At 43.1% G+C, this 25,427-nt stretch overlaps 1 protein-coding gene across 1 annotated transcript in view; it reads left to right on the top strand.

The window, feature by feature from the left end:
* The window catches only part of LOC138286375 (protein phosphatase 1D-like), a 111,303-nt gene that overhangs the window by 12,317 nt on the left and 73,559 nt on the right, over positions 1-25,427 (top strand). The window contains exon 2 of the mRNA XM_069226535.1: positions 20,756-20,984. Coding sequence (XP_069082636.1) covers positions 20,756-20,984 — 229 coding nt within the window. The remainder of the gene's footprint in view (positions 1-20,755; positions 20,985-25,427) is intronic.

The raw sequence follows: 25,427 nt of genomic DNA, 5'->3' as shown, positions 1-25,427 counted from the left end.
AGTAGATAAGAATCCCTCATAATCATTCCTCTAATGACAGCCTTGCCTGCACCCCATAATACGCTTGCATCTGTGACGGAATCTTTATTCTCATCTAGAAACTGATCCACGTGTTGACATAGATCTAGTTTAGCTTGTGGTGTTTTATACATTGAAGTATTAAATCTCCAATGAGTTCTAGGTGATTGAGTAAGTCCAATATTGATGTGCAGATCTATTAAATCATGATCAGATATACTACAAGGAGTAATTCCTGCATGTGAAATTGACTGTATCAATGTTGGTGATGTTAAAAAATAATCTATTCTAGAACGAATGGAGTGTGGACTGGATGTAAAAGTATAGTCTCTGTCATGCGGATGCAGTAAACGCCAAGGTTCTTGTAGAGCAAAGTCATCCATAAGGTCTTTCAGGATATATCTGTCGGTGGAATGATGGGTATCTGGTTTACCAGATTTGTCAATAAATGGGTCTATTGTAACATTCCAGTCTCCACCAATCAGTACTTTGGTGGGTCCAAAAGATGAAAGTAATCTAGTAATTTTTGAAATAAATATCGTTTTGGAATCAGTAGGTGCATATATTGACCCTATAATCATATGGCAGTTTCTGACACGTATTTTAACGAATGCATATCTGCCTTCATCATCTGTCCAGGTTTGTAAGATTTTATATGGTAGGTTTTTATTGAAAAGGATAGCCACTCCACATTTCCGGATGGGTGTGGCGGTATCCATAGGATTTTTATGAGTTATATTGGCGTGTATTACTTGACCTATCCATTCTCTCTGCAGTTTCTCACTTTCTGATTCAGTAAGATGTGTTTCTTGTAATAAAGCAATATCTGTTTTTTGTTGGCCAAGGTAACTAATTATTTTTTTTCTCTTAATAAAGTGCGTCAAACCGTTAACAATTAAAGATACAACATTCAGAGGTTTTAACTTGTTAGAAGACCTATTATAGCGATATCAAAAAATATAAAAAAAAACAACCCAAAAATGGAAATATATAATGCCAATCTATGAAAGTGGATAAAAGAAGTAGAAAAGTTGAGAGAACAGAATATGAGGAGAGAAGAAAAAAAAATTACGATATTAGGATTATAGTTATGTAATTATATGAGATTTGAATCTTTAACCCAATATGGATTCGTTGAAAATGTAGTAACAGGAAAGTATCACTTATCAGAAGAGTTGTTTATTACTGAACTGTCCAACTTAATAGATAAGACAGTATGTACACTGAGTGATTGAACTTTAGTCAGGGGATAGAAGCCTGGAAGCTGTGAAAGGAAGATAGAGAAGAGGAAAAAAGGAGAGGGAACACTATTGTTAGGACTCAGAGTATATTTTCCTACGTCATAGATATAGCAAATCACCCCTCTAGGATTAATATACTGAACTTTACTCATGGTTTGATGGGAGATCTGGATTTGTCTCTTGGGTGATTTTTCTTTTTTCCATGCCTTAAATTTACCACCATGTGTCCACTGTCGCTGCACAGGTATCCATTCACCTTGATCTGTATCCTCTGCAGAGATAGAAGGTGTAGGTTCTATAATGTCTGTATTTGAGGTAGATTTGTGTTCCATTTCAGTGTCTTTATCATCAAGGTCATTCAAAAAGGATTCTAGATCGTGAGGGTCAAAATATTCTTTAGTTTTCCCTTAAAGTCACAATCATGGTGGCAGGTTCCAAAAGGCCATATTTGATCTCTCTTTTCTTTAACCTAGTACGTAAATTTAGAAATTGTTTCCTTTTGAAATTTGTAGGTGCAGAAAAATCTGCTGTAATTATTATCTGGGATGAGTCCTATTCATAAGGACCATGTTTTTTGGTGGCCATTATGATTTGACGAGCCTGTTGATAATGTAAACAGCATGCCAAAACATGTCTAGGTCTCGTAGATGATGTGATTCCACGTGAACGTACACGGTGCGCTCTTTGAAAGTCAAGTGGCTGTGAAAAGGTAATTTTCGTTAAGGTCGGAAGAAAAGTGGTCAAGAAGTCCAAAATATTGTCCTTTTCTATTTGTTCCGGAAGACCAATGATACGTAGATTATTCCTTCTGCTTCGGTCTTCTAACTCAATCACTTTTTGTTGCAGGTATCCAATATCTTGACTATTGTCAGGTATCTTGTCGATGAGGTTTTCAACAGTCGAGAGGCGAGCATCCGTTGATTGCATATTAATCTGGAATTTTACAACTTCATTCCTCAGTCCTTGGACTTCCATGGTATTAGTGGATACTGTGTGTTCCAAAGAGGAAATGGACGATCTTATGGCTAGAAGTTCTTTCAGGATAGCATCCATATTCGTTGTAGATGCAGCAGCGGATTCAGCCATTATGTGCTGTGAGTTTGCAATCTCTGGTACAGCTTGTAAGGCTGCGCTATATGATAGTTAAAGCACAACTTTAGGATCTGACATGTATGATAACTATTACGTTCCAGAAACTTATTTATGATTGGTATCAAAGTTGCCTTGAAAAGGTAAAGCCCACTGTGTAGTGTCTTCAATGAGAAAGGCGAGCAAGATTTTTCCAGATTTAGTTTGTAAGTTCAATATGAGTTGTACTTTTGATGTGTAGCCCCATATATTTGACGGAGCATTACTGTTGGGAAGAGAGAGAAAAAAAATACGAGGTTGCTTGGGCAACGCTTTGTGTCACGTTTGAATAAAGAACCAATATATCATTTGTTGATAACGAGTCTGGAGTGGATTTTATTTTTGCAAAGTTTAATCGTCATGTAGATTTTATGATTTACTACACTACAGTAGTATTGTTTAAGTTGTAGAAACTGAACAAGCAACTTTGTTGATTTTTAATGCAGTCTTAGTACACTTTTTCTCTGGAGAAGAGATCAATGAAGGAAAAAAAAAAAAATGGGAAAAACTGAATCCTTTATACAATCACCCAAGTAGATGTCGACTGCAGATGCTGCAATTAGGAATAGCACTTATATTCAATGTCCGAACATTTTAGTAACCTTCCAGGGTGAGAGAGAAAGTCTCAGGCATATAAGTCCACGTCATTCGTTTCGTTTTTCTAAGCTTTAAATTATATCTTTTCCCCTTGTTCCTTCGTTTCTATCTTCATCTCCTTGTTTTTTTTTTTTTTCCTTCTCCTTCCTTTTTAAAAAAAAAAAAATAAAAAAAGTGAAGTAGTATTGTCATACAAATAAACAAGTTCAGAGTGTGTGCTTCTTACTTATTTAACGATATCTGGTGCATCGTGGTTGCATTATCCAAAAGTTATGGCTCGGAAAGTTACATTGCATGTCTGAATTTCCTTTCGTGACTTTCGATTTGAAGGGAGCGTCGTTCAAGTCCACATTTCCCCCTATTGTATACTGTGCACTGTATATTTTAAGATTTTTTGCATTATGGGGTTAGCGTGGAGTGCACAACCGATGATAGCTAGATGGCAAGCATTATTGTTATTGAAGAATGCAAAGAAAGAAATACCGTTTTGTCTTGGTGCTCCTGTCTTGGTGCTCCGATTTCCTTATCTTTGTTTCCAAGGGAGCGTCAATAAATTCCACAGCAGTAAAGGCTGTGCATGCAGACTTCGATCAAAGTGAAGATAAGGCGAGTCTTATTTAAATTTTCCAGTTTCAGTAGTTTCCTGTGGGGTTCCGATGATCTATTTTTGGCTTTTTTATGTAGTTTGACGGGGAAAAAGCATGTTTAGTCCCCTTCCTTCTCTCCGTTCTGTCCGGCTCTAGAATTGAGCCGCCATCTTCCTCAGCACTAGGCTCCGCCCCCCGGGGAAGTGCCTTTAGCCGTGGAACATTCATCTTCCACTGAGCGTTCTGTTACGGAATGTGAGTGCATCACAGAATCTGCGCTCATAGCCGAGGACACTGTTAGGCTATCAGCCGCTATTAAAGGAGAGTAATACTTTCTTAACTGCAGGCCCTACACTGCTCTCTGCCTGTTCCAACGGATTCTCACAGTTACTGCTTAGTCGTCATTTCAAAGTAGAGCCCACTAAAACATGGTTATTCCTGTGCGCTAGTAATTTAAATCATTTCACTTGCTATTGCATCCACTCGGCTTCTCCATTATTTACAAATTGATATCTGACCTTTACGTTTATTGGCTAATATTCTTGTTAGGATCGCATAACTGGGGCAAAGTCAAATTAATTGATACTAAATTGCTTTTCCAGCCTCTTAGTGCTGCTTTAGCTCTGTCAATAAAGTTCTTTCTTTTTTTTTTTTTTCTTCCTTCCTAATCCAAACCTTGGGCCAGATGTATCAAAGGGTTTTACCCATTCTGTGTCTATGGGAAAATGTGTTCGTACATATAGCCCCTTGTTTTCATACAACCCGGGAGACCTTTGTGCTTGTTTCGCAAGGTTTTGGTGGGCACAGAGTTGAAGGGTTTGGACCCAACGCATGCATACACTGCAGTGCTGAACTCCACCTCCAAGCCTCAACTGCTGCATTGACTCCAGGTCCGAAAACAGTCTCCGAGCTGAAAACTAGTTTGGTGCTGCATGTTCTTTGATAACAGTACGCTGAGGAAAAGAAAAGAAAAAACAGCATCTGCTCCTGCCTCCTGCACTGCCTTCAGTGACTTTGAACTTCCGATTCTCCAGCACCTCCATGAGGTGCTCAACACCAGGCAGCGGCGTATCCACATTCAACCTGGCATCAGTGGAATTTTCTCTCAAGAGGAAATGGACTTTTGAAGAGACCTTAACCTGCCTTCTGAGCTGATGCCCAGGAAGCATCGGCACCACAACCAGGGCACCTCTCTACTTCTCCATTACTTTCCTCATCTCTTCCTCCCCCTCCTTTGCCTCCTGTTCTCCAGCTCTAGGGTCGCCTATCCGTTACCACCTGTGGACACTATGCTACACTCCCTCTAGGATCCCTTCTTTCAGGTTGGGGGTAGGCCCCCCCCCCCCCCCCCCCCCCCCCCATGATACCCTCTCCCATGGGGACCCCTGGTATCGCTATGATGTAGAGCCCCCTGCTAACACTGAACTGTATAAGCCTTCACCCTCAGATGACTCCACTTAATATCATGAAGATCTTCAGCATGCAATCACCTTCCACCAGGTGCAAATGTTACCTGAGGAAGAGGAGTACTTCCTTGTGGAAACCCTATTCTCCACACATAGGGCGATGCAATATCTGCCTGTGCACAAGGGTGTGCTGCGATCTGTGCACAATATCTTTGAGGAGCCATCAAATGTGTTTTCACCCTCACCAGGGGTGGATAAAAAATATAAGGCATCACCTGATTTCATACTCTATTCCTGAATAAGAAAGGAATTTCCCAGGTTAGCAAGAGTGCAAGCATTCCATACATTGCCAACCCTCCCTCATCCAGATTTTCAGGTTATGATCCGAAAGATCATGCGCATTCTAGCCAGGATGGCCTATTGTATTTTCATAGCCCTGCATGCTGGATTACACATTTCTGTTGCAGGAGTGCCTAGCAGCACAGTGGTCATAAGTGGAGGGTCAGTTGGAGAATCTAGTGTTGATTTGGGGATATACTATTTGCTCTTTGAAGTGGTGTAATGCCAGCAATCTGTTGCAGTTAGCCCTCAGGGCTTTCATCCCAGACAAGCTAATACTTGCCATGTTTTACCCACAGAAATAGGGTGACATATACTCTCCCCAGTTGTTAGCCCTAGCCCAGGGCATTTGGCAGTGGTTGATTCATCACCGAATCCATCTCCTCATTCAGTATATACCTGGGGTGGACAATAACTTTGCAGACCTGCTCAACCAGTGGAACTACCCCCTCAAGTCCTACTCCTATACTTCTGCTGTTGGGTGTTCCCCTACATAGACCAGTTTGCCGAAAATGCAAAAAGCCCAAACTTCGCCTCCAGGTTCCCACACCCATAGTCTATGGGCAGTACACTATGGATAAACTGTCCATGATTATTTGCCTACACATTTCTGCCTCTCCCACTTGTTTCATTCGTGGTCTGGAGGCTCCGGCAAACATCCCTCACTTTAGAAGCCCCTTCATGGGTCAGGCAGCTATGGTTCACCACACTTCTTGACGTCCCTCTAGTGCCTCACAAGAAGCTGCCTTACTAACTAGATCTTCTCTTCCAAAATCATGACCCTCTCAGACATCCCAACCCCAAAACAATTCAGTCTTGTGATTTGGCTCCTGAAGTTGTAGAATCTGGGTATGTTAATCTGCCAGCAAAATGCATGACTGTTCAGAAAGAGGCCTGCAGGCCCAATACCAGAGAATGCGGTACAGCCAAGCAATAACGGTTTGTATACTACTGTCGTCCTAAAAACATTGATCCTCTCGAAGCATTCAAAGCCATTGTTTGCTACCTACTACATTTGCAGAAGTCATACCTTGCTTGTACCTCTGTTTGACTGTACTAAGGTGCTGTCACTTCTTACCCCAAAGATCAACAGCGCACTACACTTTTCAGAGCACCTGTTATGAAAGCCTTCATGGAAGGACTCAAAAGGATTATCCCACAATGGGTTCCGTGGGCTCCTGTGTGGAACCACAACATTGTTCTGACTAAACTAATGGGCTCTCCTTTTGCACCACTTCACTCCTGTCCTTTGCAGTCCCTTTCATGGAAAGTGTTTTTTCTGGTAGCCGTCATTTCCCCTTAGGGGTGTTAGTGAGAAACAGGCGCTTAAACTAAACTGGAAGAGCCTTTCTTCCAAATGCCCCTCAGGACAAACCCCATATTCTTACCTAATGTAGTCTTTAGTCTAGTCATCCACTCATTCAAACCATAGAACGTCCAGTGTTCTCCTACATCCAGAAATGGAAGCAGAATTAGTTCTTCAGACATTAGATGTCGAGACAGTGTCCATTTATTGCATTGATGAGCAAATCCCTTCCATAAGATGGAGCAACTCTGTCTCCTTCACCAGGCCACACAAAGGGTATGCTAAAGCAGGAGTAGCATACTGGCTGGCTGGCCGGCCGGCCAAATACATCCAGACCTGTTATGCTAAAGCCAAATGGTCTTTACTGATCAATCTCATACCCCACTCAACCTGCAAAAAAGTGCTTTTATGTCTTTCTTGCGTAAAATGTGTTTACTGGACATTTGCAAAGGATCCACCTTGTCTTTTCCACCAGATATTTACAAAACCTTAATGTTTGAAAGTATTAGCATGTCACTGTCCAGCGATTGTCAGGCCATCCTTCGTAAACTCCCTAGTTTCTGCAACATCCTCAGGCTAATCACCACTTTGGAAGGGGGGGCTGCATTATGGTCTATTATCAGCATGTGTATCTACAGTTACACATACCACAAGCTAAAAATATTACTTAACCCGTAAACATCTGTTTGTGACATGTAGTGTTGTTGATTCACATGTGCCCATCCACCTCCCCGGACGCCTTCAGATGTTGCAGGAGTTTAACTTTCATCCTTAATCCCTCCTTCGCATGGTCATATTTCTGTGCTCTATCTGTGTCCTTACTCTTCAAGCGGAAAATACAGTCTAACAAAGGAGCTGATGCCCGTGCACATCACCAGCGATAGCTGGGGTCATAGTACCTTGTTACTTGAAGACTTCACAGAATCAATACTGCTTGCATATCTATAAGCCCAACAGTAGATGACAGGGGTGTGGAATTTAACATATCTACTTGTCAGTGGGACAGCCTGCGTCATAAATCTACTTGTCCTGTTAACAAAATCCACTTGTCCTTTTGTTGCCAATTAGTGCAGCGACAAATTATGGCAGCAATTTAATTATATAGGAGCACAGATTATGCCATGGCTCATACTATATTACAGTTTGAATACTAGCAATTTCTGTCGTTTGCCACCTCTACAGACTACATACTGGGGATAGAAGCAGAGGTGACCAGTAATCTCGGGGATGGAATGCTCTTTTCAATCTGTGCAAACCTTCTAACTTGCATGTTAGTTTTAGGGGTTTTCACCAGATCTTCTACCACTTAGAAAGGTTGGAAATTCACACCTGACAAGAGCAGAAGAAAGTTATTCAAGGGTTGGGGGAGGGTGGTACTGGTTGGAGGAAAGCAGACTTGTGAACGCTCAACAGATATTTGCATGAGCATATCTGCATATGCATATTTACTTTTGCTAAAATGCAGTTTAAAAACATTTTCCAGGAGTTCTGGCCTACTTCTCTAAATTCCTGTGAATTCACGAAAGCCATAACTCTGCACTAAAGCAAGGACACATCCTATGGATGCACTTTTGTGACTTTCTCTAAGAAGTGGACGCCTAAGTAGGTCTGACGTTGACTAAGACTTTTTATTTCTATTGAAAGATAATTAGATAGTCTATTGGCTGGCTTCATTGAGAGTTGCAGCATTCTGCTTTTTCACAAGGAGCATATCTGCACATAAAGTAGTTTTGTTCAGTGCCAGGGACTACTGAGCAATGTGTGCTTTTTGAGACCAAAAAATCTTTATTCTTCTTTCCAATATTTGTTGGTATGGCATGGACCCAGCAACTCCCTCAACAATTATGGTTTACTAAAACTGTCAAAACAAAACATGCCTTGACTATCCAAATGCTCACCATCAGTGTCGGACCTAATGCCTTTGCTAGTGCTTGTTTATTTTCATGTGCCCCATAAGCTTGTTAAAATGATTACACCGAGTCTCCATTATGAATATTTTAGCATGCATCAATACATTTTACTAAATGATGCTTCAAAGCAATGGTACCTAAAGTTTCAGAGTAGTCTAGCAATACTGTTTTTTTCTTAGTTTCCTTTTTTTGTGGAACTTTTATTTTGAAAGCAAATAATCAAACTTGCTTTCAAGTTTGATCTTAAAATATTTTCTTCCGGCCGCAGCACGTTCTGGGTGCATTATACATAGCTTCATATTGTTAAACTTTGCAAACATCTGTACACTTTGTAATAAAACTACTCTCAGTAGTGCAATCTAAGCTCTAATTTTCTCAGAGTGCTCATTCTAATAATCTAGGCTTTGCAATAATGAACCATAAATGCAAGGTTGAACAGCATTAACATTAGGACTTAATTCCTTAACTGCAGACAGTGACCCTCCCTGATCCATAATGTGGTACTGTAAACTGGCGGCCAAAGGCGTTGTGCTGCAGGGGGATGAGTCTGCTTACTCTAAGGACAAAATAAACATGAAAACCTGTTGTCCTTGACCCCAAACAATAGGTCCTGGACATGGGGCTATAGGAATTCCAAACCCCTGCAGGAGCATGCACAGTATCTGAATCTACAGGACTACATGCCACAAACATGCTTATAGAGTAACTTTTTTCTTGTGTCTATCTTAGATCATTGATAAATTGTGCAAAATAATGGCACCTTGTTACCCTTTGGTGTTGATGCTGAGCTCGTATACCTTTTAAAATAAATGTCTTGCGGTGTGTTAAAGTAACATAATTACATGCTGTGTGGCTTACCTCGGTTGGGGACAGGAAGGACCAAAGTAGAACAGTTTTCAGTATTGTTGGTTGCTTGTATCTTGCCTGTGACATCTCATGTTTGCTTTTTCTTTTTTGATATATAACAAGTTCCATAGGAGAATTACAGTCTAATAATTATTTGACCTTCTTTCTGTATTCTTAATGGGCCAGAGGGTTAAAAAGAAAAGCTCTGTTATTGTGACAAGCCAAATCTCTATGATCAACCCCCTTTTTTTGGGTGGGGGGGGGGGGGGGGAGGAGACAGGACCTCACCATGGTAGATTGGTTTGTGAGTTTACCTTTGTCACTAGATCTAATGCAACATCGGTAAACCAGATCATCCCTGTCATGCAGCACAATAGGTCCAATTTTATCCAGTGAGAAATTCCAACTTCTAACCCTGCAGCTTATGGCGAGAGCACTGTAGCAAATCCTTGTTAGCTAGAGAATTGCAAATGCTGCCTTGGCATGTGACAACATTTCTGTAAGGGCTTGTGTCAGGAGAGAAGTGTGGGCCAGGGGAAGTGCCATGGCGAAGGGAAGATGGGTCTTCAGGTCTTCGTAAACTGTCTAAGCCTGACCATAAACTTTGAGGGCGGTGGATTTCCCTTCCAAACATGTTGCTTATCTGTTTTAAGCAGATTGTTTCGGACTGTGATCAATAAAAGAAAATGACATAACAGGACACACTTTTTTAGCAGTTAAAATTGTAATACCACGTGTACTTTGAGAAAGTTAAAGTAAAATTATCTTTATTTTTGCTAAATTATCTGCAGGAAATATCAATTTTTGGCAAAGCTTGTATGTCTCATCTTTGTGATCCATTGGCTTCGCTAATGGTTTTTAGTCAAATTGCACAGCTTCTTTGGTGCCATGCTGCCTGTCTAAAGCAAAAAAAGAAAAGCCTCTAACATGGTGCTGGTGTCATTTTGTAGGCATGTGCACATACAAAATGCTAGTCGTTTTTTTTTTTTTTAAATAAAGCATGGGTGTGGGGAAGTGGAAGCAACATGGGGGGTGGGGAAACAGTGAATCAACACAGGAGAGTACACAAGTGTAGGGGCAACTGGTGAAGCAAATTGGGAAGGTACATGAAAGCAGCGGGGGCTGGAGGAGACACAAAGGCAACAGAAGGGGAAGTGGCACATAGGGTGCAAGTGGGTGAACCAGTGTCCAGAAGCACATTGATAAGTGCAAGAGGGGTGTGGAAAAAGGGTCCGGCAGCACAGACTGCAGAAAGAGAAGTACACGTGGGAGATGGATCAAATACAAGCCCTGATGAAGTGCTTCACAGAAAAGAAAGAAGCGCTGACAAAGCCAATATGTCTCGCTTATAGACGAGCTGTTTATTGTCATTGGCACCCCGTTGGGCGTAGTGAATGGGAGGGCAGTTGCGGGCAGATAACAGGGCTCTGCTCCCTCCGTACCTACAAAAAAGTCAGGTTTTTCTTGGCCCTGTAACATGCACTGTACTTTGCAGATGTATTACACTCTGCTGTCTGACTTTGTTCTTCATGATTGTCTGAGAAGCAGATGGGGGAAGGGACTGTGCGCCGGTTGATCCATTTGAATTCCCTGCACCAACTCATTGGGCTAGCAACAAGAAGAAGCTGGAAAGTGGCCTCTAGCATAATTGGTTCTAATATGGCAGGGAGATGCAATTACCAGACATCAAACAGCCTTAGCACGGATGACGCGTTATGTTGTTACTTGTGCCCGCACATGAACATGAGTGTGCTCTTCTTCTCTCTCACCCCCCCCCCCCCCCACCCCCCCCCCCCCCATTGTGGGCCTGTGTCTGGAATGGTGTGCATGTATGTCTGTGCATTGTATCTTAGGAGTGTGAGCTGCCTGTGCATTCCAGTTTGTATGTGTGTGTGTATCTGTAGGAAGGGGTAGTGTTTTCCAGCATTCAGCTGTAAGCGCACACTGTCCTTTGAAGGTCCACATAGACACACACGCAATATTGACTGAAAGGTGAGCTTGGAGAACATGCCTTTGCCCCTACGTACCCTGGTGTGGTTGAACGCGCATCCAGACTTATGCTGACAGACCTGGTTCTGGGTCCCAATGCGCCCCCACTGCCTGAACACATCTGCTTTACCATCCAGGCTTTAAAAATAAGGACAGCCAGTAGCAGTGGAAGTTGGGGGTTGACACAAAAAAAAAAAGTCAAATTAGTCTAAGCAAAAAGGAAAGTTTTCTGGAGAGATTAGAGTGAGCTGGGGGTGTGGAAGGGGAATAATAAAGATGCCCTACTTTCAGGACATTCTGTAGGTTTGCACACAGCAGCTGCACATCAGGTCCTGTGGAAGAAGGGGTAGTGGGTGAGATTTGGAGAAAAAAACAGATAAAATAATGGGTAAGGTTAAACTTGGTTTAGTGCATGCATTGCATGATAAGACAAGGGAGAAAACTGGTAAAACGAGAATAAATCCACTAACCATGCTTGGGATGAAGTTCCCCCATTTCTCTGCAGCAGTCCATTTGGCATCCCTTTGTTCCATTTCCCTGTAAGCAAAACTACAAAATCATGCCCAAAGAGACACAATTAATAGAGGAAAGGCAGTTTCAAGGGATCCACTTAAGAGGCAATGTAGTTGTGTCCTAGTGGGGCCCAGAACTGCCGCCGCAGTGCTTTGGGGAACATTATTGTGCATTTTTCCCCCCCTTATGCATGCAAAATATTTGGCGAAAAAAACGGAGTTGCATTTGAGGTGTTTTTAAGTGGAGGCTCATGGGATCAGCTTGCATAACTCTGGTACTTTTTGATTCAAATACGTACAAGAGAACCTGCACTCACTGAGCAGCAGAGCACCCCCTTCACAGCAGCTCAGAGCACATCACCTGGGCTTTTTCCGACTAAAGCCGGAGCTGACGAGGAAATTGAAGGGAGCAGAGTTAAAGCCACAACAATTAATTGCTACCCATTCTAAGCCAAGCCTGGGAGCTGCCTTCGGAGTGAATGTAAAAGAATGTCGGCGACATGGGGGGAGGTGGGAGGGACAAATGCTACAATAAAATGCAAGCGGCTATGGCCCTGAAGCCAAACACACATTCACAGTTTAACACAAACAGGAGGTTAAAAAAAAAAAAAAAAATAGATTAACAACCAAAGCGTAAATATACAGTACTTGGGCCCTGCTCTGTGGGAGGAAATGAAAGGCAAGAAGGAGGGACACAGAGAAAGGATTGACCCATAGCAAGCAAGGACTTTTAAAGGACACTGAAACAAACAAATAAAAAGTAGTGGGCGGGTTGTAAGCCCACAAAGAATATACATCAGGTATCAAAGAGGCATTGCTCCCTGGGGGTACAAGCACAAAAATTATAAGCTGGGACTGAAATAGGAAGCAGGCAAATGTGTGAGATGGAAATTTAACCAGTGGTAAACAATGGGCTCCAAGCCCTTCTGTGTTCTTGATAAGCCACAATACGCCTCATGACCTACTGCAAATGTGCTGCCTCGTAGGCTTGATTGGGGGGGGGGGGTGAATAGGGGGCTTTGTATAGCACTAACATTAATGGAAAGAGTAAAGATAGTTCTGATGGCTGAAAATGACTTCAAGCAGCTAGTTTTGATTAATAAAATGCGTGTACCGTCTAATTGTCCTCTTCAAAATTACATTACCTAAACTTTGAGGATTAATAACTTTTAAGGGCTTAAAGAATGTAATTAGAAATATTTGTGGCAACTTAAAAACAAAACTTTCTTTCCATCTATTTATATAAGGTTTAGAGTTGAGGAGCATTACTTTATCATCTTTCTGTAAAATTAACACATACCAGTGACTACTCATTTATCAGAACCCTTTGAAATTGTCTAGATCTGCATCTTTGCAAATAGTGTTTTTCTGTTTTTGGTTACAAAAAGCAATGGATGTAGACCAGCGGTCAGAGCAGCCGCCTTGGGAGCTGGAGATCCGTGTTCGATCCTTGGTAGCACGCAATGTCCTGTGATTCTGGCCAAATTACTTAATTTCCCTGTGCCCATTGACAGCGCCCTGAGACCCTCGCGGGTGATGAGCTGAGCTATATAAATCTACATTTCATTTTATTCACTTCATTTCTGTCCTGGTTCTATTCATGTGCTGCTTGTGTTGAATGGGCAGTGTAAGTATCAAGAATAAACCTTTATCGCAGCATGACCTATTAAGAATTGTTGCCTAATTATGAGATGCCCCCCTCATCCTGTCCAGAGATACTGTTGCAGTATACGAGGAGGAACAGAGTAGAGGAACATCACAGTTCTTCAGTTACCAGGAACAGCAGCTTCTTTACTTAACAACAATTACTGTTTGGAGTTCATTGTGCCATAGTAAACTGAGGGACAAAACCTACACTCACCAGATTGTTCAGGAAAATAAACTACCTCTTCTCATCTTATGGATGATACCTCCCAACTTTTAGGTCTGACGTGCTAGCCCAAATATACATAATGGGCCTTGCACCCACCCAGGGGAGAATGATTCCCTCAGTATTAGTACTGAGGGCAAACATATTGTCATGGTAGGGTATAATGCCTATTGCGTTAATAAACTCCCTATTGTGTGTGGGTTTTTTTAACTCTAGGTTTTAGGTCTGGCTTGTGAGTGCAGATGTCGTAAGATATAATATGATGCACATAATAGCTTTTCAGGAGTACTGCCGAGAGGGGCTTGGTTCTTCATATGTTGATAGCCAGGAGTACATGTGTTTATTGGGCAGAAGGTGTGGTGTCCCACAGAAGAAAAGTGTTTTCCCTCTACCTGGCTGTGATTCTTATTTATCCAACTGTGTGAGCCAGCAGAAGTATTGCTTTCTGTGCTTTAATTTTCAGTGTTATCCACTGTAGGAGGCTGGCCTGGCTTGTAGTGGGTACCAGAGGTACTTACACCTTGTGCCAGGTCCAATTATCCCTTATTAGTGTAGAAGAGGTGTTTTTAGCAGCTTAGACTGATAGAAGGTAGCTATGGCAAAGCAGCTTAGGCTGAACTAGGAGACATGTAAAACTCCTACTATACCACTGGTGTCATATGCACAATACCATAAGAAAACACAATACACAGAAGTACTAAAAAATAAAGGTACTTTATTTTTATGACAATATGCCAAAGGTATCTCAGTGAGTACCCTCAGTATGAGGATAAGTTATGTACGCAAGATATATGTACACAAACCAAAATTAGGTAAGTAATAGCAAGAAAAATAATGCACTGCAGGAAGGAGTGTTGGGGACCCAGGCTTGGCTTTGCACGAAGGAAATCCTGGAAGAATGCACAGGAGCCGGAGCAGCTGCAAATCACGCGGTACACAGCTTTGCAGTCTAGTGTGGGGAGGCAAGGACTTACCTCCACCGAACTTGGACTGAAGAGTCACTGGACTGTGGGAGTCACCTGGACAGAGTTGCTGTGTTTCAGGGACCACGCTCGTCAGGATGAGAGGGGACCCAGAGGACCAGTGTTGCAGTCTTTTGGTGCCTGCGTTAGCAGGGGGAAGATTCCGTTGACCCATAGGAGATTTCTTCGGAGCTTCTGGTGCAGGGTGAAGGCAGGCTACCCCCAGAGCATGCACCACCTGGAAACAGTCGAGAAAGCAGACAGGATGAGGCGCTACAATGTTGCTGGTAGTTGTCTTCCTACTTTGTTCCGGTTTTGCAGGCGTCCTGAGCAGTCAGCAGTCGATCCTTTGGTAGAAGGTGAAGAGGGAGATGCAGAGGAACTCTGATGAGCTCTTGCATTCGTTATCTAAAGAATTTCCCAAAGCAGAGACCCTAAATAGCCAGAAAAGCATGTTTGGCTACCAAGGAAGGAGGATTGGCTACCAAGAGAGGTAAGAACCTATCAGAAGGAGCCTCTGATGTCACCTGCTGGCACTGGCCACTCAGAGCAGTCCAGTGTGCCCCCAACACATCTGTTTTCAAGATGGCAGAGGTCTGGGACTCACTGGAGGTGCTCTGGGCACCTCCCCTGGGAGGTACTGGTCAGGGGAGTAGTCACTCCCCTTCCCTTTGTCCAGTTTTGCACCAGAGCAGGGCTGGGGGATCCCTGAACCGGCGTAGACTGGCTTATGCAGAGATGGGCACCATCTGTGCCCATCAAAGCATTTCCAGAGGCTGGGGGAGGCTACTCCTCCCCAGCCTTTCACACCTATTTTCAGAGGGAGAGGGTGTAACACCCTCTCTCAGAGGAAATCCTTTGTTCTGCCTTCCTGGGCCAGGGCTGCCTGGACCCCAGGAGGGCAGAAAGCTGTCTGAGGGGTTGGCAGCAGCTGCAATGGTAATGGTGTCCCCGCACTCACAAAGTCCGGGGAATTTGCCCTGAACGATGTGGGGACACCTTGGCTAGTGCCCACACACTAAATAACTTTGCACCCAACCTTCACCAGGTGAAGGTTAGGCATATAGGTGACTATAAGTTACTTAAGTGCAGTGGTAAATGGCTGTGAAATAACGTGGATGTTACTTCACTCCGGCTGCACTGGCAGGCCCGTGTAAGAATTGTCAGAACTCCCTATGGGTGGCAAAAGAAATGCTGCAGCCCATAGGGATCTCCTGGAACCCCAATACCCTGGGTACCTCAGTACCATATACAAGGGAATTATATGGGTGTACCAGTATGCCAATGTGAATTGGTAAATTTAGTCACTAGCCTGTTAGTGACAAATTTGGAAAGCAGAGAGAGCATAACCACTGAGGTTCCGGTTAGCAGAGCCTCAGTGAGACAGTTGGGCACCACACAGGGAACACATATAGGCCACAAACTTATGAGCACTGGGGTCCTGGCTAGCAGGATCCCAGTGACACATAACAAACATACTGACAACATAGGGTCTTCACTATGAGCACTGGGCCCTGGCTAGCAGGATCCCATTGATACATTGAAAACACCCTGACATATACTCACAAACGGGCCAAAAGTGGGGGTAACAAGGCTAGAAAGAGGCTACTTTCTTACACCCACACCATTGTAATGCTGTTAGTGTCTTAGATAACTGGATAGTTTGCAGTGTGTTCTCTGCAGCAGCACAGATGGGAGGAGGGCAGTTACAAGGAATGCATTGCAGTCCAAGCACCCTCCCCTTCTGTCATTAACTTTAGACTTTGAGTGCAGTATTGTGTTTGAGAGCAGTGTAGAATGCCTTGGACTATACTAAAACACATGGATTTTTAAGCCTGACTTGACAGTTCAACTGTGGTCTGATCAATAGTAAAGCACTTTTAGATTACTATCGAGAGGCGGGTTTGGGCTCCAACCATGTGTTGGTTTTCCTGAGGGCAGGATTTGATTGTGTTAAATTTGATGTGGCAAAGCTAATGCTTGCATGGCTGAGTTGATTACGAGGGCAATCCAATGATCATGGCTATAGACCTCGTTTGTTTATTATGACAATTTATTTCTTTTTTTTTTTTTTTTAAACAGGCATTGGGCCTGACATATTTATTGTGAAAAGCTTATATTTTAACGTCGGTGGACATTTAAGCGTGGATTACTACTCTTTAATAAAGTCCACAGATAGGTATTTTTTTATGTAGAATCTCACAGATTACCGTAATAGACATTGGTTTTGGTGTTTATCCTGTGCATCCCCTGTAACAACCATTTACTATAGCAGGTTTACTCTCCGAATCAGTCTCGGGCCTTTTTAGGGGATAATATTTTCCTTAGCTAACTGTAATTTTAAACACCTTTCTAATTTTGGCTCTGCATGATTTCCTTGTAGAAAAGTGCATGCTCAAAACTGGAGGCTTTTGTTGGTTGTGGTGACAAGCTATAGCCGTGATTAGTGCACTGAAAAATGTTATGTCGGATACCATAGTTCTGGGCTGTTTATGGAAAGTTATGCTAAAGGCAGTTGGTCTAGCTCATTAATTGTGAAAAACAGTTAATATGAGCGAAGATTAGCCTCGCTATAATACTTGGTACTCTTTCTTAGGAGAGACTATTTTGCTTTCGAAAACGATAGCAGTGGATAAGAATAACCGCACATCTGATAACTATGAAAGCCGTTATAACCAATGTATACGTTTATGTGATCACATTGAAAATTTAGCAAAAGGGTACATCATTTGAACTGTATCCTTGCTACCGTGGGGATACCAAATAGGGAGTGGTGGAAAACTACCCTGAACAAGATGTCAGCAGTGATTCAGAGCACACCAGAGAAAGTTAGCAAACCCTATGATTGTGGTATGAGTCAAGTTCCTTCAATTATAATCAGAGGAAGTTAATATTTAACAATAATTCTGTAGGTCCCTTCATTGTATAAAATATTCCTTATTGCCATACAGAATCATCTCATTATGACCTGGACTACGGCCAGATTGCTGCTGTATTTCTTTTGGACCTTTCTGCTGCTTTAGAAGATGTCTAGTGCAGTTTTTACTTTGCAGCTATGTGGGGCTAGGGCCAGAGGTCCTGGGTTGGCTTCCTTTCTTCCAGCAGGAAAAGTCACAAGCTACCACCGTGGTCAATTTTGTCATCTTTAAGGTCCTGTCTTGCAAATTCCTCAGGAGTCAAATAAGGCTTGCATTATTAAATCTGCACGCATCACTGCTTCAGCTTTCTAAGTTCCTCATATCCTTTGGGCTGTACTACTTGTACTGTGCTGAAGAGAAGCAGCTTATCCTTCACCTAGATGGGCGTAATGGAAACGCAAGAAGCCTTATTTTTTTTATGCCAACTAGCTTATCAGCATTAAATAGCTGGATCAATAGCGATTCCCTGAAGCTTAAGTGCTAGTTCCGCTTAGATCTGAATATTCTGTCCTGTCTGCCCAACCATTGAATATATTTTAGGTCTACCTTGACAGCATTGCTGTCACCAGACAGTGATCAGCTGAAAAACAGCATTCAAATGTACTACTAAGAGTTGACTTTCCATCTGCATGTTGGCTATCTTAAGAGCATTTTACTTGGCAGACATTGTAGGTTTTCACTGAAAGAGTGCTTGTATTGCACATATTCTTTTCTGCTCTGGATTATTATTAACCTGTATTAAAGCCTACAGAAAGGTCTATTCTTCATTGAAATCTCACATGTTACATTAGTGGGCAAGGGTTTTGGTGTTGATTAGCCAGCCCCTCTGACAATTCGTGGGATAAATATTTGAACTGTGATAGGCCTTGTTCAGATCAGATTGTGTTGTGCTTTTCCAAAAGTAGTTTTTGTATGCATTTCTATTTTTGATTGTCTGCTTGGTGTTTGCCTTGTGGGAAAGCTTATGCGTAATAAGTAAATTTGGAGTTGGTTACGGTAACAAGCCACTGCTAAGTATAGGCCTTGTAATTTCTCTGGGAAAAGGTATGTTATATGCCATGAGTTCGATCAGTTTATTTTCTTTTTAATGAAAAGTTATGACGGCAGCAGTACGCCTGACATCTTACCTTTTTATGTAAAGTATTTAAGCCATTAGGCCTTTAATGGTGGGTTGTTACCTGACTTTACAGGTTACAAACTAGTATTTTGTTCACTGATTGCCTTCATAGGCAACAGTTTTTTGTGTTCCCAAGCCCAACCATAACACCACCCAACCTTTGAGAGGGCTCGCATTTTGTGCTGACTTCAGCTTTTTACATACTTATTTTTTTCTATCTGTGCAAGCACACTTCAGCAGGTCTGTGTTGGTTATGGTGTTAGTCTGTAAAAAGTTATGATGTTTAATCTGAAGTTTAATTCGACAAAGCTAGTAAGCCTGACTAGGTTGCTATCCCAGTGTGCTGAAGCCTGTAGGTGGGAGATTTTTTGCGTGGAGTCTTTCAGATTACTGTAGAACACAAGGATTTTGGACTAGATGACTGACTCAAAATGTGGAGTTAAAAGATTTGTTCTAAAAAAATCCTTAATACGCTCTTGTAGGAGGGATTTTATATTGTTTTGCTAGCTGTAATTGTGTACATATTCTGATGGCTTCCTTGGGGTGAAGTTTCTCCTCAATACAGTAAGTTTGAGTTGGTTATGACAGTCCAGTGAAATAGGCTATGTGCCTGATTAGTTCTTTGGAAAAAGTTGCAATAGGTCTTTTTTTTTTTTCTTCTTTTAATTGCTGTAAAAAGCTACAACATATGTTAGTCAAAGTCCTTTAAAGGCTTTTTTTTTGCCATGTAGTAAAGCCTGCAAAGACGTGCCCTGAGTTTACCTTTTTAATAGATTACCTTTAATAGACAAGGATTTTGGTGTTAATTACATCCTTTGACAATCTACATGTAGAAGGTTGCAGTACAATAATTCTTGCTGAAATGTCTTTGGATGGCCTGACCAGCTTGGCTGTCTGTCAGGATTTTGTCATTAAAAATACTTAAAAAATAAATATTTACATGTTTACATACATAGGTTGTTTTGAGTATTTTGTCATTAGTCTAGCATTTACACGCTGTTTCAATCCATGACAGCATACAGCCTAACTCAGTGGTTCATCTTATTTCAGCCACTGGCTGCTTTGCCTTTGTCTGGTCATGCCGGAAAATGAGTGTGCTCCAGTGCTGGGGCTGGTGTGCCAGCCGTTTTAGTTTTCACTTGTTTTCCATTCATAGTTAACTTTCTGTTTCTTTCCTGCTTTATTTTCATTTTTAGAGGACACCACAGCTTCCCAGGCTTCGTTAAGGGCTTGCTTCCTTGCATCTCCCTTTACCTGCAGTGAGCCACATTCTACGTGGCCACTTCCTCAACCAGTCAAACATTATAGATTGGTATTGTCCATAATGTAACATTATTTTATCATTACAAGATGGCCAATTACATTGTTTCTAACCGTAGTGGTATACTATGTAGATTACCATTGCAAGATGGCCAGCCACGACTATGTTTAATTTTATTTATTGCAGTAAATGGCTGCAATATTTTGAGGGCAGCTTCTTTTTTTCTACTTTTTAATTTATTTTGTATTTTGTTTGAATGCGAGAATGAGTCAATGGGCGAAAGGATGAATGACCGTAGGTGTGACCTATTGGGTGCCTAAATGCACTTTGATTTATAAGCCAGACCTGCTAGCATTTTCGTTTGTTCATAAAACTACTTAAATTGTGCAGTTCCTTATTTTAATATTGTGACAATTTTTCACATCACTGTTGTATTCAGTTATTCTATTTAGAATTTATTTTATCAAACGGAACACAGATTAGCTTTTGCTACTCCTATCCAAAAAGTACTCCCCTCCTCCCCCAAATGAAACACAAGATTTTTTTTTTTAACTCTGTGGCAGTGTCCGTTAAAAAAATATTAATAATAACTTACAGCAAGTTTTTAAGCTGTTGATTTGTTTCAAATCTGTTTAAAATTCTAAAGGTGTTTGTCAGATCAAGACCATTGTACTCAATTATGCACAATTTAGGCCACTACCTTGTCAGTGTTGGGTTATCTAATGTCTTATTTTTTTGTTCTTTTCAGCTGAATGGTCAAAAACCATGACTGGACTTCCTAGTACTTCGGGTACGACTGCCAGTGTGGTAATCATCCGTGGCAATAAAATATATGTGGCACATGTAGGAGATTCTGGTGTGGTTCTAGGTGTTAAGGACAATCCAAAAGCTGATTTTATCAGAGCGGTGGAAGTAACTCAAGATCACAAGCCTGAACTTCCAAAGGAGAAGGAGAGGATTGAAGGCCTTGGTGGCAGGTAGCAATCCATTTTGACTTTGCGTTGTTTATTAATAATGTATTTGAACTAGTATGCAAGGTAGAATGATTGAATTAAATACATTTATTTTAAATATTGGAAGATAGGCAGAATGATACCCCTGCAACATACTCTTTGTACAGAAGAACTGGATTTTTTTTTTACTCTTCCAACAAATCAGCCCCATAAGCCATTTCCCTCGAATTTAAGATCTAGCATTAAAAAAGACTATGTACAGCAGGCAGCATAAAAATGACGTGTAGTCTCCCAGGTGAAACTCTTCAATAGCTCTTTATCCTCTGTAAGGGATGCGGTCTGTGCATCGGCAATGCCACCATCATGACACCACTAGAGCCAAAATCTTAAATTGCAAAAGAAGTTAAACACAGATTGGAAAGGCAAAGTAAAAAGACAGCAAAATGGTCTCAAACAGAAAGTGGGAACCTGCGAGAAAAGGGAGAAGGGAGTTTTTTTGCATGTGACTAAAGCCAATCCCCCCCTCCCAGTGCCTTGAGACCCTACCAGATGAGCAGCGCGCTTAACAAATAACTGATTGATTGATCCTTCGTATTCTGCATGCCCATGTTTAATTACTCCGGCTGCTGGCTTTGGAAAAGAGCTTCGGGCACCAGCAGACTCTTTCACCAATTAGGCACTGCCCTACGGAGTCATGAGGGCAGGTCCGTCATCCCCGTTAGCCTCTAGCCCCATGGCTGCAACACCAGTGGCTGTGCAGACACTGGCCATCTTTTTGACATAAGTCTACGGCAGCATACACTGCCTACCCGGCACAACCTCACAGGTCCCAGGTGCAGATTACTGCACTGTGAACACTGGACCCAGTGCCTCTCTTCATTTGGGGTTATAAGGGTGTAAGGAAATGCCTCCTTGGCATGGTTGCCCCCCTGACTTTTTGCCTTTGCTGATGCTATGTTTACAATTGAAAGTGTGCTGAGGCCTGCTAACCAGGCCCCAGCACCAGTGTTCTTTCCCTAACCTGTACTTTTGTATCCACAATTGGCAGACCCTGGCATCCAGATAAGTCCCTTGTAACTGGTACTTCTAGTACCAAGGGCCCTGATGCCAAGGAAGGTCTCTAAGGGCTGCAGCATGTCTTATGCCACCCTGGAGACCTCTCACTCAGCACAGACACACTGCTTGCCAGCTTGTGTGTGCTAGTGAGAACAAAACGAGTAAGTCGACGTGGCACTCCCCTCAGGCTGCCATGCCAGCCTCTCACTGCCTATGCAAGTATAGGTCAGTCACCCCTCTAGCAGGCCTTACAGCCCTAAGGCAGGGTGCACTATACCATAGGTGAGGGTACCAGTGCATGAGCATGGTGCCCCTACAGTGTCTAAACAAAACCTTAGACATTGTAAGTGCAGGGTAGCCATAAGAGTATATGGTCTGGGAGTTTGTCAAACACGAACTCCACAGCACCATAATGGCTACACTGAAAACTGGGAAGTTTGGTATCAAACTTCTCAGCACAATAAATGCACACTGATGCCAGTGTACATTTTATTGCAAAATACACCCCAGAGGGCACCTTAGAGGTGCCCCCTGAAACTTAACCGACTGTCTGTGTAGGCTGACTAGTTCCAGCAGCCTGCCACACTAGAGACATGTTGCTGGCCCCATGGGGAGAGTGCCTTTGTCACTCTGAGGCCAGTAACAAAGCCTGCACTGGGTGGAGATGCTAACACCTCCCCCAGGCAGGAGCTGTGACACCTGGCGGTGAGCCTCAAAGGCTCACCCCTTTGTCACAGCCCAGCAGGGCACTCCAGCTTAGTGGAGTTGCCCGCCCCCTCCGGCCACGGCCCCCACTTTTGGCGGCAAGGCTGGAGGGAACAAAGAAAGCAACAAGGAGGAGTCACTGGCCAGTCAGGACAGCCCCTAAGGTGTCCTGAGCTGAGGTGACTCTGACTTTTAGAAATCCTCCATCTTGCAGATGGAGGATTCCCCCAATAGGGTTAGGATTGTGACCCCCTCCCCTTGGGAGGAGGCACAAAGAGGGTGTACCCACCCTCAGGGCTAGTAGCCATTGGCTACTAACCCCCCAGACCTAAACACGCCCTTAAATTTAGTATTTAAGGGCTACCCTGAACCCTAGAAAATTAGATTCCTGCAACTACAAGAAGAAGGACTGCCTAGCTGAAAACCCCTGCAGAGGAAGACCAGAAGACAACAACTGCCTTGGCTCCAGAAACTCACCGGCCTGTCTCCTGCCTTCCAAAGAACTCTGCTCCAGCGACGCCTTCCAAAGGGACCAGCGACCTCTGAATCCTCTGAGGACTGCCCTGCTTCGACGACGACAAGAAACTCCCGAGGACAGCGGACCTGCTCCAAAAAGACTGCAACTTTGTTTCCAGAAGCAGCTTTAAAGAACCCTGCAACTCCCCGCAAGAAGCGTGAGACTTGCAACACTGCACCCGGCGACCCCGACTCGGCTGGTGGAGAACCAACACCTCAGGGAGGACCCCCGGACTACTCTCCGACTGTGAGTACCAAAACCTGTCCCCCCTGAGCCCCCACAGCGCCGCCTGCAGAGGGAATCCCGAGGCTTCCCCTGACCACGACTCTCTGAAACCTAAGTCCCGACGCCTGGAAAAGACCCTGCACCCGCAGCCCCCAGGACCTGAAGGACCGGACTTTCACTGCAGAAGTGACCCCCAGGAGTCCCTCTCCCTTGCCCAAGTGGAGGTTTCCCCGAGGAAGCCCCCCCTTGCCTGCCTGCAGCGCTGAAGAGATCCCTTGATCTCTCATTGACTTCCATTGCGAACCCGACGCTTGTTCTAACACTGCACCCGGCCGCCCCCGCGCCGCTGAGGGTGAAATTTCTGTGTGGGCTTGTGTCCCCCCCCCCCGGTGCCCTACAAAACCCCCCTGGTCTGCCCTCCGAAGACGCGGGTACTTACCTGCAAGCAGACCGGAACCGGGGCACCCCCTTCTCTCCATTATAGCCTATGCGTTTTGGGCACCACTTTGAACTCTGCACCTGACCGGCCCTGAGCTGCTGGTGTGGTAACTTTGGGGTTGCTCTGAACCCCCAACGGTGGGCTACCTTGGACCAAGAACTGAACCCTGTAAGTGTCTTACTTACCTGGTAAAACTAACAAAAACTTACCTCCCCCAGGAACTGTGAAAATTGCACTAAGTGTCCACTTTTGAAATAGCTATTTGTGAATAACTTGAAAAGTATACATGCAATTGAAACGATTCAAAGTTCCTAATGTACTTACCTGCAATACCTTTCAAACAAGATATTACATGTTAAATTTGAACCTGTGGTTCTTAAAATAAACTAAGAAAATATATTTTTCTATAACAAAACCTATTGGCTGGATTTGTCTCTGAGTGTGTGTACCTCATTTATTGTCTGTGTATGTACAACAAATGCTTAACACTACTCCTTGGATAAGCCTACTGCTCGACCACACTACCACAAAATAGAGCATTAGTATTATCTATTTTTACCACTATTTTACCTCTAAGGGGAACCCTTGGACTCTGTGCATGCTATTCCTTACTTTGAAATAGCACATACAGAGCCAACTTCCTACAAAGGGCATCAACCTCACACACATAAATAATAACGGTACTGGCATGCCATAGAGGACCTCTTTAGGTTAAGACTCTGATCCTCTGGACATGCCTGTTGGGTTTCACTGGTTCAGCCTTTTCCACTCCCTTTTTTAATATCTTATTCCACCCCAAAAAAGGAATTATCTTATTGAGCCAATAGAGATGGGTACGCTTCCTGTACCTAAGCCAGGTGCTAAAAAGACCAGAATTCTTAATCGATCAATATCTTTTGTTTAAACCACAAATTGGTGATGTGCTCTGAAAATGTGTTTTTATCCTCCAGATGACTAAAAACCTTAAAGAATTTCACATCGGTCTCTGAAGCAAGGCTGGATTAGGCTAGCAGCATATCTCTTGGTCTTCCCAGGTGTGATACCACTAGACTACATCTGTGCCAGAACCCATCGGCTTGATTGGTTGTTCATGCCTGCCACAGGAGGAATACCACACACCTCTTGAAATGGTTACATTAGTTACTAATAGGGGTGGGCGGTGAACTCTGTTCAACTCTCTGCGTTTTTTCCTCGTCTGCACTCTCAAACATTAAGTTGGCGAGTAAGGAAAAGCTTACTCTAGACCACCTCCTAGCGAGATTTCTCAGCACGGGCAGTTGCAGGTGGTCGCTCCTGCTCATATTGAGAAACCTTCTGTTGGTGTTGAGAAAGCTGCCGCTAGAGTAGAAAATCTACTCGAGTGTCAGAAAAGAAGCGGCGCCCTCTTGCACTGCACGTGGTGCTGTTCGCGCTGATTTTCAGTGTGGGTCAAACACCTAGCACTGTAAGTCAGCCCGATCTATTGCACTCCGCCGCTTGCGAAACTCTGCATAACGCAGCAGTTTTTGGGTCACTTCACAGAGTT

The sequence above is a fragment of the Pleurodeles waltl genome, chromosome 3_2 (assembly GCF_031143425.1).
Source record: "Pleurodeles waltl isolate 20211129_DDA chromosome 3_2, aPleWal1.hap1.20221129, whole genome shotgun sequence".
Taxonomy (NCBI): Eukaryota; Metazoa; Chordata; class Amphibia; order Caudata; family Salamandridae; genus Pleurodeles; species Pleurodeles waltl.
This window is presented reverse-complemented; position numbering and strand designations above follow the sequence as displayed.